Genomic DNA, 20,992 nt, shown 5'->3' on the forward strand with positions numbered 1-20,992 from the left:
CACCCATATCATTAAGATCCATATATCTAATGTGTAGGGCTATAAGTAGAATCTTTGGGAGTTTAAAACATTTGCCATTGTATAGGCCTTTGGTTTGACCACATCTGGAATATTATGTGCAGTTTTGGTCTCCTGACCAGAGGAAGGGTGTTCTGGCCAAACAGGGAGTGCAGCAAAGGTTTGTCAGACTGATCCCTGGGATGGCGGCACTGATGTATGAGGGGAGATTGGGATCTCATCGAAACCCATAAAATTCTAACAGGACTAGACACGGTAAATGCAGGAGGGATGTTCCCGATGGTGGAAGAATCCAGTACCAAGGGTCACAGTCTAAGATTAGGGGACTGAACCATTTCGGATTGAGATGAGGACAACACCCACTGGGTTTTGAGTCTTTCTCGCCACTACAGAAAGCAGTCAAGGCTAAAACATTATCCAATTTTAAGAAGGAGTTGGATATAGCATTTGGGGAAAAAGGAATCAGATGATTTGGAGGAAAAGCAGGATAGAGTACTGATTAGATTACTTACAGTGTGGAAACAGGCCCTTCGGCCCAACAAGTCCACACCGACCCACCGAAGCGCAACCCACCCAGACCCATTCTCCTACATTTACCCCTTCAACTAACACTAGGGGCAATTTAGCGTGGCCAATTCACCTAAACCTGCACATTTTTGGACTGTGAGAGGAAACTGGAGCACCCGGAGGAAACCCACGCAGACACGGGGAGAATGTGCAAACTCCACACAGTCAGTCACCTGAGGTGGGAATTGAACCCGGGTCTCTGGTGCTGTGAGGCAGCAGTGCTAGCCACCGTGCCACCCACATGAGTTGGACGATCATACTGAATGGCACATTTTTTTAAAGATTAGATTACCTACAGTGTGGAAACAGGCCCTTCGGCCCAACAAGTCAACACTGACCCTCCGAAGAGTAACCCACCCAGACCCATTTCCCCTCTGACTGATGCGCTTAACGCTATGGGCAATTTAGCATGGCCAATTCACCTGACCTGTAAATCTTTTGGACTGTCGGAGGAAACCCACACAGACACATGGAGAATGTGCAAGCTCCACACAGACAGTCACCCAAGGCTGGAATCAAACCTGGGTACCGAGTGCTGTGAGGCAGCAATGCCAATCACTGAACCACCGTGCCACCCTACTGGGCTGGAAGGACTGAATGGCCTACTCTTGCTTCTATTTTTATATATCTATCCCCTTATGGAAGAAAATGAACAGGCTGATCAGTAGTGTTCTGACATAGTCATATCTCAAAGCTGTGGCTGACCTGAGGATCCAGAATTAGGCATCTACTCACCATCAAGGCTGATTCCTGTGATATCTAGCAAAAGTAATGCCTCTTTGCATCCTACAGTCAGATTTTCAACTTCAAACAAGTTAGAAACATGGAAAAAGGAGCGAGAGTAGGCCATTCAGCCCTTCGAGCGTGCCATGCCATTCAATATGGTCATGCCTGATCACCCAATTCAGTGCTCTGTTCCTGGTTTCTCCCCATACCCATGTCCCCAACTTGAAAAAGAACATGTGGGAAAACATGATCCCTGGAAGCTATGTGTTGGGCTGAGGATATAGATTTCCCTGACTTAATGCACTCATTCCAAAGAAAATTTCATTTACCCTGCAATTCCTGATGAAGGGCTTTTGCCCAAAACGTCAATTCTGCTCCTTGAATGCTGCCTCACCTGCTGTTCTTTTCCAGCACCACTCTCTTGACTCTAATCTCCAGCATCTGCTGTAGTCACTTGCATGTGGAAAACAACCCCTGTCTGCCCAATCTCTCTTTATAACTCTCCAGTTCAGCAACATCCTGATAAATCCCCACCTTCACATTTTCCAGTACTATCACGTCCCTCCTGTAATGTGGATTCCAGAATTGCACACATTAGGTGATTCCAAGGTTATTGGGGTTGGTTGTTTGAAGACAGGGGTGTGGGCAATGAGGAAATAGTAAAACGTGTCTAGTCATGGTTGTCCAGCTATAAAATCAGTTGACTTTTTCGCAACTGAGAATCAATATTACATCTTTTCAACAAACCACTGACTTGCAAACAAGACATTCTTCCAAATCCTACCTTTGATTGAGGGACATCCATTTTATCTACTTTACCTCAAAGTAATGCAAAGAGACAAGCAGATTATCAGGAAGAGCTCCCTGATGTGAAAATAGGAAGAGGAGTCAGTCAGCCATTCAGCCCATCAAGCCTGGCCCACCTGTCTTGACTATGGCTGATTATTTCCTCAATGCCTTTTTTTTTGTATGACCTCCATACCTCTCAGTGTCATTAGTCTCTAGAAACCAATTGATTTCTGTCTTGAATCTGCTCAATGACTATACTTCCATCATCTTCCAAAGATGCACCATCCTCTGAGGAAGAAATTACTCCTTGTCTCAGTCTCAAATGTTCTGCCTCTTATCCTGAGATTATAACCCCTGGTTCTATAGTCACCAGCTAGGGGAAACATCCTACTTATATTCACCCTGTGGATAACCACTCTATCTATAGCCTGTCACACTCTGTGAGAATTTTGTGAAAATCAATGAGCTCACCTCACATTCTTGGGTACCTCAAATGGTTACACTGTCAATTCAGAACCAGAAGCTTTATTTTCAAACCCCACTTCAAAAATGTAAGTACATAATCAATTGGGGGAACACTATACTGTTAGAGAGGCTGTCTTCTCACAAACTTTGAAGGCTGTCTTTTGGATAAAACATGATATTCACCTCTCAGGTGAGATATGAAAGACCCATGGCATTATTTGGACATTCACTGGTGTTCTGATCAATATTTACTCCTCAATCAACACCACAGGCAGATGATCTAATCAATATCACCTCTCTGTTTGTAGGAGATTGCTGTATTTCTAAGTGACTACACTTCGAAAGTACTTCATTGTCTGTAAAGTGCTTTGGGATATCCAAAGGTCCTTTAAATAAAAGGTATTTCTCTCTCTCTCTCTCTCTCTCTCTCTCTCTCTGTCCTTCCCCCCACCCCCTGCCCCATTGCAAAGAATGCCATGACTGTTATAAGCCTCTTTGCATAGAACAAACACCAAACATGCCTACAAGAGAGGACACTGCTCTTAGTGGAAGTTCTTGACACGAGAGGGTGAGTAAATTGCTTACGCTAAGTGTGAGAACACAATCAGTTCACACAGAGTGGCTTTACAACAACCAACATGCTATGATTTTCTTTTCAACATGGATTATGTCCGTCAATGTGAACTAGTCAAACATTACTGACCTCTAAAGTAGATTATTTGAATATGTTCGCACTGGGTGGAGTAGAAATTCCTCTAGTTAAGCAATTTCTTAACACTCTTTCTGATTGGTGAGACTAGAGAGATTCAGGGAATCCTGTTCCTGCTTGAACTACAGAAGGAGTCATCCCCCTCCCCCACCCTTTGTTGGAATAGATTTGGAATCTGTCTCTCTTTCGGTCATAAATCTTGCTCTGACTAGCTCCCAGTGTCGGACAGAGCGAGAGAAAATGAAGACTGGCCAGCTAAACAGTATCAGCAACGGTATCCACAGGAGTGCACATCTGACAAATCCCTCACTTTGTGTATAAGTGTTTCTCTGTTCACTCTATGTCATGAATTGTTGTGTTAAGAGTGAGCTATGCTCCTCTTATTACCCTAATTTCCTGCTAGTCCACTTGAATGAATGACCTAAAGTGGTGTGCCCTTTCGCCCTGCGTGTCAAACGCCTAACTAGCTCATAAAGCCAGCTTTGATTTCTTTATGTTGTGTTTATTACTGTGTGCCCCATTCCATAGGTTAGACTTCTTAACAGCCAAGTGACTTAGAAACAGTGCAAGATGATTTTAAGACTATTTTAACACTCTAGAAAACCATCTGATATTCTACAAGTCCAGAAAAAGGGGATTTTACCTTAATGTTTTAGTTAAGCCAGTTAAGGATGATGTCAGGAAACACTTCACAAAATAAGGTAGAGAAATCTGGAATTCTTTCATACAAAAATTGATCAGTCGGAGGGGTCAGTTGAAAGTTATTAGGTCATAGCATTAAGGGTTACAGGAACAAAGTGGGTAAATGCAGCCAAAATGCACATCACCCGTCATCTCTATGAATAATAGAACTGGCCCAAGGGGGCTGAATGGCCTCAACTTGATACCTGTTCCTGGAAACCACAGTGCCTATAGTGTGCAGGCATGATGTGGAGCAGCCAGTGTTGGACTGGAGTGGGCAAAGTTAAAAATCACACAACACTAGTTATGGTCCAACAAGTTTATTTGGAAGCACTACCTTTTGGAGCGCCGCTCCTTCCAAATAAACCTGTTGGACTGTAACCCAGTATTGCGTGATTTTTTAACTATAGTGCACAGGTAAGCCTGACTGCTTCTGTGACAAGTTGCCATTCTGGTGTTATTGTAGCAGGGTTTGTTTTAATATCTGCTCCAAAAGACAGCACTCCAACACAGCAATGTTCCCTCAGCAATGCACCGGGAGTGTAAACCTTGACTTTTGTCTTCAAGTGGAACCCAAGACTTTCCCGCTCAGAAGTGACCCATTGCGATGCATCAAAAACCCATCATCACAAAGTCCTAGGCTTAGAGTCTTTTTAAAGACATGGAATAGTTGCTAGAAATTTTAATTTGAGGCATTAATTTGTTTTGTTGTTTCTGCAGTTTGCTAATGTGCTTCAATCCCCACACCGGCTGACGTTACCAAGAAGGACTCTCTTTCTCAACTTCTCTTGAGCCATGGTGACCCTCAGGTTAAACCACCACCAATCTTCTCTCTGTCTAATGAGAGAGCAGCCCTATGGTCTGGTTAGATTATGGAGACTTGAATTAATTGTTGTTGACCTTCTGGGGAAGGGATAACTCTGTGAATATAGACTTTGCTGTAGTAACTTGAAAACAGCAGAAAGTTCTGGAAACATTCAGAACAGGTTGCAGCACCTGTGGAGAGAGAATCAGTGTTAGCATTTCAAGTCTAGTATGACTCTTCTCTACAGATGCTGCCAGACCTGCTGAGTTTCGCCAGCACTTTCTGCTATTATTTCAGATCTGCAATGATTTGATTTTATTCCAATGTTCACTTCTGTGTCAATGAGTGGCAGTGTTCAGAGTAAGAACATCTGCTTGTATACTTACAATTGTCCGTGTCACTTACACACAATATGCTCCTGTTCTATCTTTGTACAAGAGTCAAAATTGACTGGATAATAGCAGCTGTCTAAAAATAAGGCTCAAGGAAATACAATGCAAGTTTGTGTTAGCCGCACTAATTGAAAAATCTACCCAGTCTGAGGATATTCAATGGATATTTAGTGCAGTGGCCATGTAACAGAGTTCATAATCCAAAACCATGGACTCATAATCCAGGAGAATATGGGTCCTAATTCCCACTAGTTTAAGTATTTGAATTTAGTCCTTTTTAAAAAAATGTTGGGGCCAACAGACATAACTATAAAGTTGTTAGATTGCCACAACAAAACTGAACTGTTTCACTAATGCCACATAAATGCCATCCTCACTCTGTCTGGCCTACATGTCACTCCAATCCCAGAGCAATGTGGCTGCCTAATGTGCACCCACAAAAAATGATCTAGCAAGCCATTCAGTTGTATTGAATTACTCAAGGCTTTAGGAGATACAGCACTATCTTCTCAGGCAGGCTTACCAGTAATGCCCACGTCCTGAGAATGAATGGAACAAAAAGACTTGAAATTCTATGGAATTTTATCCTGTCTGTCTGTCTGTCTCTCTCTCTCCCTCCCTTTATACACAACAGTCAAGTTTTGTTACATTAATTCTTAGAATATGAGTAATGCTGGCACAGCCCCATATATACATGTGGAGACAGAATTAGGAGTAGGCTGCATGGCCCCTTGTTGAAGAGTGTGGTGCTGGGAGTGCACAGCCAGTCAGGCAGCATCCAAGGTGCAGACAAGTCGACATTTTGAGCATAAGCCCGGCCCCTTGGATCTACACCACCACTGAGCCAGATCATTGCTGATCTGATTCCTCCACAGTCCTGCCTACCCACTATAATCTCTCACACCTTACCTATCCAGAATCCTTTTACCTCGCCTTTAAAATAATCAACGACTCTGTTCCACCACCTTTTGAGGAAGAGAGTTCCAAAGACATTGACTGTCCCTCCATATTTGCCATGAGAAGGTGGAGGCAGTGGACGTTTTGCTTGGTTTGCCAAAATTATTGATCTTTAATAACTCTGCAGCTTGTCATGGCATTTCGGAGGATATTGGAAGTCAACCACAACGTGTGTGACAGGAGTCAAATGTAGGCCTGATTGGCCTTCCCATCCTTGATGAGCATTCATGAAAATTATGTTTTTACAATAATCTGACAGCTCTGCAGACAGTTATTCTCCTGATGACAGTCTGCAAATGACAAGATGTATCAAATTCAGCATCACATGATGATTGGCTGAACTCATAATCTAATAACGCATTACAATCCGAAGACAGGAGTCCCCAACATGGCAGCTGGGAAATTTAAATCCAGTTATAGAGTCATAGAGTCATAGAAATGTGCAAACTCCACACAGTCAGTCGCCTGAGGCGGGAATTACAGCATAGAAACAGATCCTTCAGTCCAAACTGTCCATGCCAACCAGATATCCCAACCCAATTTAGTCCCAACTGCCAGCACCCGGCCCATATCCCTCCAAACCCTTCCACTTCATATACTCATCCAAATGCCTCTTAAATGTTGCAATTGTACCAGCCTCCACCGCATCCTCTGGCAGCTCATTCCATACACGTTACACCCTCTGCGTGAAAAGGTTGCCCCTTAGGTCTCTTTTATATCTTTCCCCTCTCACCCTAATTAGGGCGGCACGATGGCACAGTGGTTAGCACTGCTGCCTCACAGCACCAGAGACCCGGGTTCAATTCCCGCCTCAGGCGACTGACTGTGTGGAGTTTGCACGTTCTCCCCGTGTCTGCATGGGTTTCCTCCGGGTGCTCCGGTTTCCTCCCACAGTCCAAAGATGTGCAGGTTAGGTGAATTGGCCATGCTAAATTGCCCGTAGTGTTAGGTAAGGGGGACATGTTGGGGTATGGGTGGGTTGCGCTTCGGTGGGGCGGTGTGGACTTGTTGGGCCGAAGGGCCTGTTTCCGCACTGTAAGTAATCTAATCTAATCTAATCTAATCTAATCTAATCTAATCTAATCTAATCTAATCTAAACCTATGCCCTCTAGTTCTGGATTCCTCGATCTCAGAGAAAAGACTTTGTTTATTTATTCTATCCATGCCCCTCATAATTTTGTAAACCTCTATAATGTCACCCCTCAGCCTCCAATGCTCCAGGGAAAACAGCCCCAGCCTGTTCAGCCTCTCCCTATAACTCAAATCCACCAACCCTGGCAACATCCTTGTAAATCTTTTCTGAACCCTTTCAAGTTTCACAACATCTATCTGATAGGAAGGAGACCAGAATTCCACACAATATTCCAACAGTGGCCTAACCAATGTCCTGTACAGCCGCAACATGACCTCCCATTTCCTGTACTCAATACTCTGACCAATAAAGGAAAGCATAACAAACGCCTTCTTCACAATTACTTAATTAAAAACAAATCTAGAAATAAAACTACTCTCCATTATGATGACAATTAATCTAATGGATTGTAAGAATGCAACAATTTCACCGCTATCCTTCTGGGAAGTGGTTCTACCATCTGCACCCTTACCCAGCCTGGCCTAGAATTGGCTTCAGATGCACAGACAAGTTGGGTAGAACCCAATGTCTGTCAAACCGGCAGGAGGGTGATGGTAGTTCCTCTGCTCTGCCCCCTGCCCCTGGGGTTCTGAATAACAGGGAATGCCAATCAGTGGCAGTCAAGTGCCCAAATGGAACAAGATTTCCATGAAAGAGATAAAATTTTTCATTTTCTATTTATGGTCTTACAAGATCAGCTTTGACTGCCCATCCCAAATTGTCCTTCAACAGAGTGGCTTGCAGAGGGTGGTTAAGAATCATCCACGTGTTGTGGGCCTGGAGTCACATGTAGTCCAGACCAGGTAAGGATGGCAGATTTCCTTCCCGGAAGGAATAGTGAACCAGTTGGGTTTTGACAACAATCAATATCTGTCATAATCACGATCGCCGATACTAGCTTTCAATTCCACATTTACTAATTGAATTTAAATTCTATCAGCCACAGAGTTGGGTTTTGAAGTGATGTTCTTAGAACATTAACCTAGGCCTTTGTGTGCTAGTCCAGTGACATTACCTCTGTATCTCATTATTAATGAATGAAATGTACAGTCAAGATGCTCCAGGATTCATGAGTGTGGGGCAAGTTTGATGAACTAAATAGTCATTTACTAATGGTCTTTTTCATGTATTTAATGAAATTGACAAATACATTTGCACAGAAACATACATATACACACAGTTGCACATTTACACTTACACACAGACATACACACACAGATGCGTCAAGAAGTATAGTGCTGGAAAAACACAGCCAGTCAGGCAGCATCCGAGGAGGAGGGTTGATGTTTCAAGCATGAGCTCTTCATCAGGAATTCTGCTCATTCCTGATGAAGGGCTCATGCTCAAAACGTCGATTCTCCTGTGCCTCAGATGCTGCCTGACTGGCTGTGGTTTTCCAGCACCACACTTTTCAACTCTGACCTCCAGCATCTGCAGCCCTCACTTTCTCCATACTCACACATGCACACCGATACATGCACAGAACCAATCATTCACACACATAGACACATACATGCAGACATACACCATATTCAGACACATACCCACACACATACACACATTCAGGCACACACACACAGGGACATACAAAGGCAGACACTAACTCACATAGAGACATACACACAATTCACATTGAAGTTTAACCTGCACATGCTCAAATGGTTCCGTCATGCAGATACATCACATAAAGAAAAATATACCGTCTAATGTTCCTTGCTGCCCATCAGAGGAAATAATCATGTTAAACTGACTGGCCTTGCTGTCAGCTACGTGTAGGGTGCCTGACAGAGTTTTAGATATGATTCGGAAACTTTGCCAAAGTTTGCATCACAGTTTCAACACCATCTGTTTAAACAGAAATAAACAGAACCTTGATGGACAGAGAAAAATGATAGATTAATATTTCATCATAGCCCTTTAATATGTTGACTGGTAGCCTAGATGCAGATTGTGAAGTTCCTCACTGGAGTGCTATCTTAAAACAGCTTTCATCACAAAAAAAGGGGGACAATTATTAAGAACACAAATTAAAGTATCTAAGGTAATAAAGGATAGAGGGATTGAGCAAGGAAGTGAAGTTGAGGTAAGAGATTTACCATGATTTTATTGAATGATAGAGCAGACAAGAAGGGCAGAATGGTCTACACCTATTCTGATATTCTAATAGGTCACCAAGTGCCACAGTAGAATCAAACGCAGCCCAGACTGACAGGATATAGGTTTTCTCCATCCAATAGTGCCCTTTGGTTTTGGACAGCCACTGTCCAGTATCTACTCAGTGGAAACTTATACTGACCACAGATTGGTCATCTCACTCAAAGAGGTCATGGCATTATTGCCATTGGAAATGGTTAATGCTGCAGTTACTGGACCCCTGTATTTACCCTGTTGGATGCAGCTATCTTAAACCCAATGCCAGAATTGTTGGGCTGAATGGCCTACCTCAGCTCCTACATCTTGATCAAAGGCAAATCTCAAATTAAAAGCGATTTGCCCATTTGGATTTAGCAGGAGGGCAGGAGTAATATTCAGGAATATGGAATAAAACTACATCAATCTAAAACTGAACAAAACAGTAAACATAATTTTTTTTAAAAAATGCTATACTGAGTAAATACTAAACCTACTTTAATATCAGTTTTGTTGGGTATTATAACCATTTTTAAAAAAAACTTGAGTGGATATCTAAACCTGTTTTTTAAACATGATTTGGAGATGCCGGTGTTGGACTGGGGTGTACAAAGTTAAAAATCACACAACACCAGGTTATAGTCCAACAGGTTTAATTGGAAGCACACTAGCTTTCGGAGCAACGCTCCTTCATCTGAATTACCTGATGAAGGAGCGTCGCTCTGAAAGCTAGTGTGCTTCCAATTAAACCTGTTGGACTATAACCTGGTGTTGTGTGATTTTTAACTTTGTTTTTTTAAAGTAATTTTCAGTCAAACTATAGGCCTGGTTAAAATCCTCTCAACACAACAAATTTAAACTTAGACACAGACCAGCAAGTAACAATTAACCCTCTCATTCCTAACGGTCTTTAGACTGTTTGAACATCTGTTGGCTCTGGAGTGGCAAGTGGGTTAGTAACTGGGGCAATCAATACCTGGGGTGTGGTGAGAAAAAAAATCATAAACCTCTTTAATTCAACAGCTTTGTTTTTATAATCAGTAACAGGGGTGCCTCATGCTAAAAATAGGTTAGCTCAATTGATTAGTAATACCCAATGTTGTGGGTTCAATTACCTGTACTGGCATATGTTACTGTGAAAAACTATCATTCTTAATCTCACATGAGGTGTGGTGACCCTCAGGTTAAACCACCGTCTCTAATGCATCTATTGTACTCTGTGACAGAAACTGCAGCCTTTTCCAATTCTGTACAAAGGCATATTGACTGTTTAGCTCGACTGTCCCTTGTTCGGCATTGGAAGGATTACTACCAGCAGCCCCATTCTCACTTAGGATCCTTGTTCCTATCTGTGAACATTGTGACCTGTTCTGAAGACTGGATTAACTCTGCTTCTCTCTCCACAGGAGCTGCCAGACCTGTTGAGTTTCCCCAGCAGTCTCTGTGCCTGTTTCAGATTTCTGCAGTGTGAAGGAATCCCACATGTTCTTGCAGGCTTCACTTTCATTGTAGAGACCAAATGTTGATCCTGACTGTCAGTTATTAAAAAGTAAGTTATACCATTCTATACAGAAATTAGCTTCTGACAAGCTTAATGTTCTCAATTAGAATGAAAACTATTTCTCTAACACTACAGTAGTCATGTTTGGGGGAACATGGGGATTAAATTGTGAGGCAGTGGGGAAGGAGAGGGAATGATTTTAGTGCGGAACTGCCACTCTGAACACACACGCGCACGTATCAATCTCATTTCTCACAAACTCATCAAGTCATGTCCTTTTTTGCATTCTCCCTGTTTTTCTGTACTTCAACTGTCTCAGCAAACTGAGCTAACCTACCTTTAGCATGAGGCACCCCGTTAATGATAACAGAAACAGAGCTGCTGGATTAAAGAGGTTTATCTTTTTTTCTCAGACTCAGCCACAATTACACTTCAGATTATCTTCGAGAGAAAAGCAGGCTTACATCTTCCAACACTTCTTCTCAAATTCTTTGTCCAAGGGAATTTTCAAGGGAAAATAGGGTTGCAAACAAGGATCAGCCTACAAAAGGATAGGAATAATGGCCGAGAGGTTCTACTGGACTATTCAGCCAAAGACCCAGATAATGTTCTGGGGACCTGGGTTCAAAGGTTGGTTACAGATAGTGGAACTTGAACTCAATTCCATAAAAAAAAATTGGAATGTAGAGTCTAATGATCTTTTCGATTGTCTGGTTCATTAGCATCCTTTAGGGAAGGAAACTGCCATCCTTACCTGGTCTGGCCTACGTATGACTCCAGAACCACAGCAATGTGGTTGACTCTTAATTCGGGCAGATGGGATGGGCAATAAATAGAAACTGAATGAATTAAATAAAAGAACTATAAAGTCCAGTTCTTCCTTCATCTTTAGGAAACCCTGATGCCAAATATAACTCCCTGTCCTGAATCACTTTACGTTGCTAAGCAGGCTATCCAGGTTGATCAGATCCTCCCATCCTGGTGTTTTGTTGAAGGACTCTGCACCAGACTGCCCACACCTGTGTTTATATTATTTTTTGATTCTATTTACCTCTGGGAACCAGAAGATAGAACAGGATTCCTCCCAAAATAAGAGATCAAGGTGTGTCCCTCACCAAAATAGATTTCTGTTGAGAGCCTCTGCCCCGTTGACTTGAAAACCTGGCATCTTTGAGATGTAGAGCCATTGGAAGTGCAGATTGAAACCTGCAGCAGCCCTGCTCTCCTTACTGACAGAAGGAGGCTGGAAGAAGTTTGGAATTCTCTTCACGAGATGTTATTAATTCAACATTTGAGATTGGCTGTAACTTTTATCATCGCGTTCACAACGGGCTGTGCATCAATTGTCCAGACAGAGTGACCACACACAGGCGTTAGGAAAGATCACAAGAGGTGCTGACCCAAGTTAAGATTTAGCTCTGAAAACAAAAAATGCCGGAGGTCACAATGGGTCAGGCAGCATCCATGGAGAGAGAGCAAGCTAACGTTTCGAGTCTAGATTTGAAACATTATCTTGCTCTCTCTCTCTATGGATGCCGGCTGACCCACATAGAACATAGAAAATTACAGCACAGCACAGGCCCTTCAGCCCTCGATGTTGCGCTGATGTGTGGAACCAATCTGAAGCCCATCTAACCTACACTATTCTATTTTCATCCATGTGTTTATCCAATGACCATTTAAATGCCCTTGAAGGTGGTGAGTCTACTACTGTTGCAGGCAGGGCATTCCTACTACCCTCTGAGTAAAGTCACTACCTCTGACATCTATCCTAAATCTACAAATTGAGGCTATGTCCCCTTTTGCTAGCCATCAGCATCTGAGGAAAAAAGCTCTCCCTGTCCATCCCATCTAACCCTCTATCTTACGTCTCAATTAAGTCACCTCTCAACCTTCTTATCTCTAATGAAAACAGCCTCAAGTCCCTCAGCCTTTCCTCATGAGACCTTCCATCCATACCAGGCAGCATCCTAGTAAATCTCCTCTGAACCCTTTCGAAAGCTTCTACATCCTTCCTATAATGCAGTGTCCAGAACTGTATGCAATACTCTAAGTGCTGCTACACCAGGGTTCTGTACAGCTGCAGCATGACCTAGTGGCTCCAAAACTCAATCCCTCTACCAATAAAAGCTAACACACAGTGTGCCTTCTTAACAACCCCATCAACCTGGGTGGCAACTTTCAGGGATCTATGTACATGGACACCAAGATCTCTCTGCTCATCTACACTACCAAGAATCTTACCATTAGCCGAGTACTCTTTATTCCTGTTGCTCCTTCCAAAGTGAATTAGATTAGATTACTTACAGTGTGGAAGCAGGCCCTTCGGCCCAACAAGTCCACACCGACCCGCAACCCAACCAGACCCATTCCCCTACATTTACCCCTTCACCTAACAGTACGGGGAATTTAGCATGGCCAATTCACCTGACCTGCACATCTTTGGACTGTGGGAGGAAACCGGAGCACCCAGAGGAAACCCACGCAGACACGGGGAGAATGTGCAAATTCCACACAGACAGTCGTCTGAGGCGGGAATTGAACCTGGGTCTCTGGCGCTGTGAGGCAGCTGTGCTAACCACTGTTACCTCACAATTTTCTGCATTAAACTCCATTTGGCACCTCTCAGTTAATCCCCAATTTCCAAAACTCTCATTCCAGAATTATGATTTGGAGATGCCAGTGTTGGACTGGATTGTGGAGAAAGTGAGGTCTGCAGATGCTGGAGATCAGAGCTGGAAATGTGTTGCTGGAAAAGCGCAGCAGGTCAGGCAGCATAGGTGAGGTGAATTGGTCATGCTGCCTGACCTGCTGCGCTTTTCCAGCAACACATTTCCAGCTTTGGACTGGATTGTACAAAGTTGCGTGATTTTTAACTTCGTACATTCCAGATTTAGATAGGGATCGAGAGAAACCAGATCAACTTTCTTTTATACCTAAGTGGGCCTCTGTGTGGATTTGGTACTGAGTCCTGGGGGACATATAAATTCAGCAAGCGTTGTATTTGCCATTCGGCCCATCGGACCCATGCGGGAAATTTTTTTAAAACTTTCCAAAACCCACGGTGGTTTTCTCGAGGGCCTTTTCAATTGAAGATTTCTTCCAGGTCTTTGTTTTGTTTTTGCCAATTGCCCAGTGAAACAGATTCGATTGTTTACCCTGAAATCAGACCGCAGCTGCCTCTTCCTCCTCCACACAGTAAACACAGGCGCTCACAGGCAAAACATCATACGCTCAAAACTGTTCCACATCCCTGAACGATACAGGCGCTGAGTTTGTCTCGCTTTCTGTTTCACCCACAATCACATGAGGGCGAATGAATGTGGGAAGGCTGGAAATGGAATGGGATTGGGGGAGGACGGTCTTAAAACCTGAAATTATCTTAACAGGAATAAATACTGAGTAATTCTGGAAGGTAGATTTATTTCAGCCCTGTGTAGCTAAGTTTTTTTTAAAAATCTCTCATCTTTTACAACTCATTGCATTTGAAATATTAACTCTGGTTCTCTGTCCACAGATGCTACCAGACCTAGAGAGCTTTTCCAGCAATTTCTGTTTCTGTTTCAGTTCTCCGGCATCCGCAATTCTTCCTTTTATTTCATTCTAGCTCTCTCTTTCAATCTCTCTGTCTTTTTGCCTGTTTCTCCCGTTTAGGCATTAATTTTACCTCTTCTTTCAATATCTAACCGCTTGTTCTCTCCTTCCTTCTCTTCCTCTTTGTTATTCCCTTCCATTCTTCCCACAGCCCACATTACAAACACACACCCCAAACTATCTTCCGCAGCGTCTTTCCATTTGTTTTAACCGTCTCTATTCTACTTTCTCACTCTCTTTTCCCAATCTTTCCCTCGCGGCCTCTCTGTCATTTTCCCCCCTTCAATCTATGTCCCTGCTTTATTTCCACAGAGGCTGCCAGACCTGCTGAGTTTCTCCAGCAGTTTCTGGTTTTGTTCCTTGTGTCTCCTCCGGGTGTGGGATTGGTGTGTGTGTCGTCTCTACTCTCTCTCTCGCTCTCGCTCTGTGTCTCCTTGGTGTGAGGTGTAACCAGTCGCATTATCTACACATATACACACTGATCTCTTCATTTCAGCTAATGGGCCGTGAAACAACCTGCTTTCAGTTGCATTTTGAACTAATTTCTTCCAACAAGCAATTACACTGACAAAGACAATTTCCTTTGACAAGACTGGCCTCTTCACACACAAACACACACACACACACACCTCTCTCTCTCTCACACACACACATATACACACACATTTCTCTCACACACAATGCACATCTCACACACATCTCACACACACACATCTCTCACACACATATCTCACACACGCATCTCTCTCTCACACCTCACACACACCCACACTCGCACTCACACACACATCTTTCTCACACACCTCTCTCTCATACACACACACAGACACACATATACACACACAGCAGCCACTGTCCCAGTCATGGGAAGTATCACGCAAGGTCAGGGATAATTTCTGAAGATGTTAATACAGTCTGCGTAAAACTGACACACACACTTACAACTATGACTACACCCAAAAATACCTGATAGCTTGTTAATCTAGAGACCCAGGTAATGTTCTGGGAACCTAGCTCCGAATCCTGCGACGACAGATGGTGGAACTTAAATTTAATTTCTTTTTCTTTAAAAAAAAACCTAGGATCAAAAGTCTAATCGTGATCATTGTCGCCAAAGCTCATCTGGCTCACTAATGTCCTTTAGGGAAGGCAGGTTGACTTTTATCTGCCCCCAGGGGTAACTAGGGATGGCGAGCAACCCATGAATTAAAAAAAAACTTTTAAAACCATTGTGAAAGAGCTAACACAGATAACGATGGGTCGAAAGAACTCCTGCTAATAGGAACAGTCGTCCATTCCGTTTCCCATCCCCTCCCCCAGCCTATCCCTCAAGAATCCGGAATACAACAAGAACTGAAATTGCTGGAGAAACTCAGCAGGTGTGTGGAGAGAGAGAGACAGAGGTTAACGTTTCAAGTCTGAGGTTACTGCTTTTCAGAACGTGGTCTCTCACAGATCTGCTGAATTTCTCCAGCGTGCCCTGTGTTCGTTTCAGAATCCGTCATCCCACAATATTTAGCTGCGATTGTGGGAATTGAGTTAAAGTTAATATCTTCCAAAACAAAATCAACAAACTCCAGTCGGTTTTCTCTCTTGTGCTGGGTCCTTTTTCCCTCCTGGGATTTTCATTCCTGTTTTATTTGAGTTGTTACGAAAACTATTTCATTCGCATGTTATTAAAGAATCTCGGCGCGCTCTCTGCTTGTGTGTACACGCACGGATTAATCATATAGAGAAAGCGGTGCTGACTGCTTCTCACTTTCGAACTTCCCCCTCCCCCCCGAGTAAATTTGAAAGGACGGGATTTTCGGAGTGCGTGAAATTCCGAACAAATCGATCCCCTGTCCGATTACTTTGGACCCGAGGAGATTAAGAGGTTTAATCTCACATCAATGTCGGCGCTGCCTGAGAAGAAAGAGAGAGAGATCTGAGCTGGCGCTTTCCCCTCAGCCTGAAACATTCCAACAGGGAATTCTCTCCCAACTGGCCCCGCTCAAACACACAACAGATGCAGCCGCAGAACCCACAAGCAATCTCACTTTGTGGGAAAGGTCTGGATTGAACACACCGACATGTACAAAACCCCAGAAGGGATAGGAGAGGAAGAGGCCATTCAGCCCATCGAGACTGCTCGATGGGATCATGATAATTCTGATTATCCTCAGAATAATCCTGCCTTTTTCCAATAACCCTTGAGTTCCCGATTAAAACTTCTCAAATGTTGAATGTAATTCACCTTCTCTGCAGCTCTAACGTTGCGTTTCTCGCCCTGTTCTGCCTAATGCACTCTGTATGGTATCATCTGCCTATATTGGACGCAAAACAAAACTTTTCGCTGTAATAATAAAGCCGTGACAATAATAAAGCCAATCGAAAATATAAAGAAACAAAAACAGAAATTACTGGAAAAGCTCAGCAGGTCCGGCAGCATCTGTGTAGAGAAATCAGGGTGGATCCTAAACGTTAACTCTGATTTCTCTCCACAGATGCTACCAGACCTGCTGAGCTTTTCCAGCAATTTCTGTTTTTGCTTCTGATTTACAGCGTCTACAGTTCTTTGAGCTTTCAAAAACATAAAAGTCTGTCTATCTCAACCTTGAATATCCTTAGTGACCCAACCTCCACGCCCCTATGTGGTACAGAGTTCCACAGGTACCTTCTGAGAGAACTAATTCCTCCCCATCTCTGCGGTAAACCCCTTATTCTGAGATTATGCCCTCTGGTCCTAGAATCATAGAAACATACAATACAGAAGAGGCCATTCTGCCCATCAAGTTTGTACTGTACTAGACTCTCCAACAATGGGAAATGACCTTTCTGTATCTACCCAGCCTAGCCCCTAAGAATTTTGACACACGGAAGTAATATTTCACAGTTTCTCTGACCGAATGAAAATTGCTTGTTCTCTCAGTCCTCCATAAGTGTTTCTTGGGGAAATTCGACGGACGAGTTATAGAATCATAGAGATGTACAGCACAGAAACAGACCCTTTGTCCAACTCGTTTATGCCGACCAGATACCCTAAATTAATCTAATCCCATTTGCCAGCACTTGGCCCATATCCGTCCAAACCCTTCCTATTCGTATACCCATCCAGATGCCTTTTAAATGTTGCCATTGTACCAGCCTCCATCACTTCCTCTGGCAGCTCATTCCATACACGTACCACCGTCCCTTCCGACCCTTTTAAATCTTTCCCCTCTCACCTTAGACCTCTATTTTGGACTCCCCTACCCAAGGGAAAAGACCTTGTCTCCTTCCCCAGTCCACAATTCTCGTGATTTTATAAACCTCTATACTGTCACCCCTCAGCCTCGGACACTCCAGGGAAACTAGCCCCAGCCTTTTCAGTCTCATATAGGTCAAACCCTCCAACCCTGGCAACACCCTGGTAAATATCTAAACAGAAATCCTCTGAACGGATGGATCTGAACAATTTATACCTTAATAACCACTTTTCTAACTTGCTGTCTCTCTGTGTGTGAGAGAAACAGGCTGCTAACTACATAATGCTGTCCGGATAATTCACCACCTGCAACTGCAAAACTGAAGGCAATTTTAAAAAAACTAACAATAGGAAACAAACTACCAACAGGCGAATCGAAGAGAAAATTTGTTGATGATTTTACAACAAACTAATTTATCCCCGAACCCAATATCCACAGGCATCTTCGGCCCATCCGCCCGCTGCTACCTTCTTGCAATGCAATAAATTCCTGCCTATAACCGTGCAAATTCGCTTAATCGAGTCGTTAACAATTCTTTCCGAAAGTTATTTGTATTTGCTCGCGTGCATTACCATTTCTCAGCATCTCAGGTTACAAATTCTTGCTTTGAATCACCGCCGGCTTTACTGGTCTGTAACCGGCCTGATTTTAAATCTGCATCGAGTTAAAATCGGGCCCTCAGCCGCTCGGTTAAACCCGATAGAGTCCGCCCTTTGTAAACTTTACGAGACGCGCTGCGACTGAGAATAAACTTTGATGGGGATTTGTTAAGTTGTTCCAAGGGTTGCTGCTGGGTTAAGGTTGAGGCAGGTCCGACAGCGGGTTGGTCTGATTTGGTACTCACTGCTGTAGTCGGGTAGTCTCGGTATGATCATTCCTGCAGCTTGAGCCCGGAGCCAGTGATCTAACTGGAACGATCCAGCCGCCGCAGCTGCTTTCAGTTGCTCGGGATGCGGGTGCGGGAACTGCGGGAAGGCGCCGTAAGTCAGCGCCGGGTGTTGCGCTCCCAGTCCCGGGTAAGTGTACACCGGGTGACCGTACATAGCAGCGTGGGACAGGGAGCCCAGCCCCGGAGGCTGCAGGTTCAGCAAGCCCGGTTTGGGAATGATACTGCTGCTGCTGGCCAGCGGTAAACTGGCCCCTTTCCCCCGGGGAGAAGGCGTCTCGGTGCGGATGCAGGAGCCGGGGCTCCCCGCGGAACTCTCGGGCACCGAACTGGGGCTCAGTACCGGGGGAGAGGAGCTCGGCACCGCCCGGGGAGGCTCTTCAGCCAGCAGGGCGTCGATCCGGAAGTTTTTCGACTTTTCCATGTTGTGAAGGCAGGCAGGAGGGGAGATTCTGGAGCCGCTCTCTCTCTCTCTCTTTAACAACCTGTGACCCTGCCTGTACAACTGCTACCTGGATCGCTCTCTCTCTCTCTCTCTCTCCCTGTCTGCCTGTCAGCAGGGACTGGCCCACTCTCTGTCTCCCACCCACTGGCACTCTCTAAACATGGGCCACTCTCTCTCTCTGAGCTGCTGAGAAACCTCGCGGGGTCAGTCGCCAGTTGGGCTCAGTTTGTTCCTACAGATGGTTTCTCATCGGATGACACCCTGTGTCTTCCAGTCTCTGTTATACTGCCAGCCTCTCCCTGTGTGTGCACAGTCCCCCTCTCTGGGTGCTACTTTCTCTCCCTCTCTGTCGCAATCTGTCCCTGTTTCTCTGTCTCCTTTACAGCTGATCACTTTCTCTCCCGTGTCTCCCTGCCTCTGGTTGTCTCTGCCTTTGTGTGTGTGTCTGTCTGCGTCTCTCTCTCTCTCTCTGTCCGCCTTTCCCTCACTTTAGGAGTGTGTCTGTGTGTCTCTGTCTGTCTCGCCCTCCCTTTCGGAGTCTCTCACTGTCTCTCCGACTTTCGGAGTGTGTGTATATATATTCGGAGTGTCTGTCTATCTGTCTCTCTCTCTCTATATCTCCCTCACTTTCGGTGTATGTGTGTGGTGTCTGTGTCTGTTTGTGTGTGTGTGTCCCTCACTCTCCCTCTCTTCGGAGTGTGTGTCTGTGTCTCTCTCTCTTTCTGTGTCCCTCTCACTCAGTCTGTATCTGTTCCTGTGTCCCCCTATCTGTGTGTTTCTCTGCTAGTGTGTCTATCTTCTTTCTCCCTCAACAGTGTTTAGTTCCCTGTCTCTATCTCGTTCTCTGAATATCTGTCTCACCCACCCTCCTTATTTTCACTTCTGACAGCTTGTCCCTTTTAGTTCTTAAAATCTCCCCTTTTTTTGTTTGAATGAGAGGAGTCTCAGTGTCCGAGATCCCCTACATTTCTTGCGGCTTATCTCACGCCTCTGCCTCCCGCCTGCTGCGCTGTCTCTGATCTTTCTGGGTGTAGGGGCGATCCTACATGTTGCCTTTGACAGTCCCTGTGACAATCTCAGCCTCTACCCCAGGCGATGTCCGGGGAGAAGAGTCAACTCAAACCGCATTTCATTAACACATTAGCCTCCAGACCACCTCCTCCCCTCAATTAACCCACAAAAAAACCCTCAATTCTCTGAAGCGGAGAAAGACTGAAATATTCAGCCGGACCTGCCTCAGATCCCTGATGCAGCAATAAGATTGAACTTGCTTCTAAACTGTTCTCTCCCGGATGTTTGTGGATTGAAATGACATTTTCAAATTTGAGAATGTTACCTGCGTACAGATATCACATTTTTCGTTTATTTAAATTTATCGATTATTAAAATCAATCGAATATCATAATTTAGACATCGGAAACTGCATTCAAATTTCCCCCCAATTTTAAAATCCCTGGCTCTGCTTTGGTTGCTCAGCCGTGAGATTGCCTTGAACCCAGAGAATCAGGCACACACACGCACACACACACAGGCACGCACAGACACACACACACACACAGACACACACACAGGCACGCACAGACACACACACACACAGGCACGCACAGACACACACACACAAACACAGACACACACACAGGCACGCCCAGACACACACATACACACACAGACCGAGATTGATGAGGGACATTGGGAGCAGGGAATGAGGAAAGGCAGAGCTTTCTCAAAGGGAGGTTCGCTCGACTGTACAGTCTCCGGAGCTTGTAAACATCTCTCTCAGAGTCTGATCGAATAAATACAGGGAAACGGATTCCACTGAAAGGAAGAGGGGACCCCCTCATTGAGAAACTTGTATAGAAAATCGAACAGTGATCAAGGGGAGGGAAATGATCAATTTTGAACCAAGACATGTTGCCTGAAAGGCTGGTAAAAGGCGATTTTCTAAAAGGGGATTGATGTAATTATTT

General features: G+C 44.3%; 1 protein-coding gene across 1 annotated transcript in view; it reads right to left on the bottom strand.

The window, feature by feature from the left end:
• Positions 1-19,536, bottom strand: part of mnx2b (motor neuron and pancreas homeobox 2b) — a 56,233-nt gene extending 36,697 nt beyond the window's left edge. The window contains exon 1 of the mRNA XM_043694599.2: positions 18,539-19,536. Within this exon, the coding sequence (XP_043550534.1) occupies positions 18,539-19,004 (466 nt within the window). The 5' untranslated portion in view covers positions 19,005-19,536. The remainder of the gene's footprint in view (positions 1-18,538) is intronic.
• Positions 19,537-20,992: the final 1,456 nt, after the last annotated feature.

This window comes from Chiloscyllium plagiosum, unplaced genomic scaffold (genome assembly GCF_037043375.1).
Source record: "Chiloscyllium plagiosum isolate Xiang-an unplaced genomic scaffold, Cpla_swu_hap1 HiC_scaffold_7, whole genome shotgun sequence".
Lineage (NCBI taxonomy): Eukaryota > Metazoa > Chordata > Chondrichthyes > Orectolobiformes > Hemiscylliidae > Chiloscyllium > Chiloscyllium plagiosum.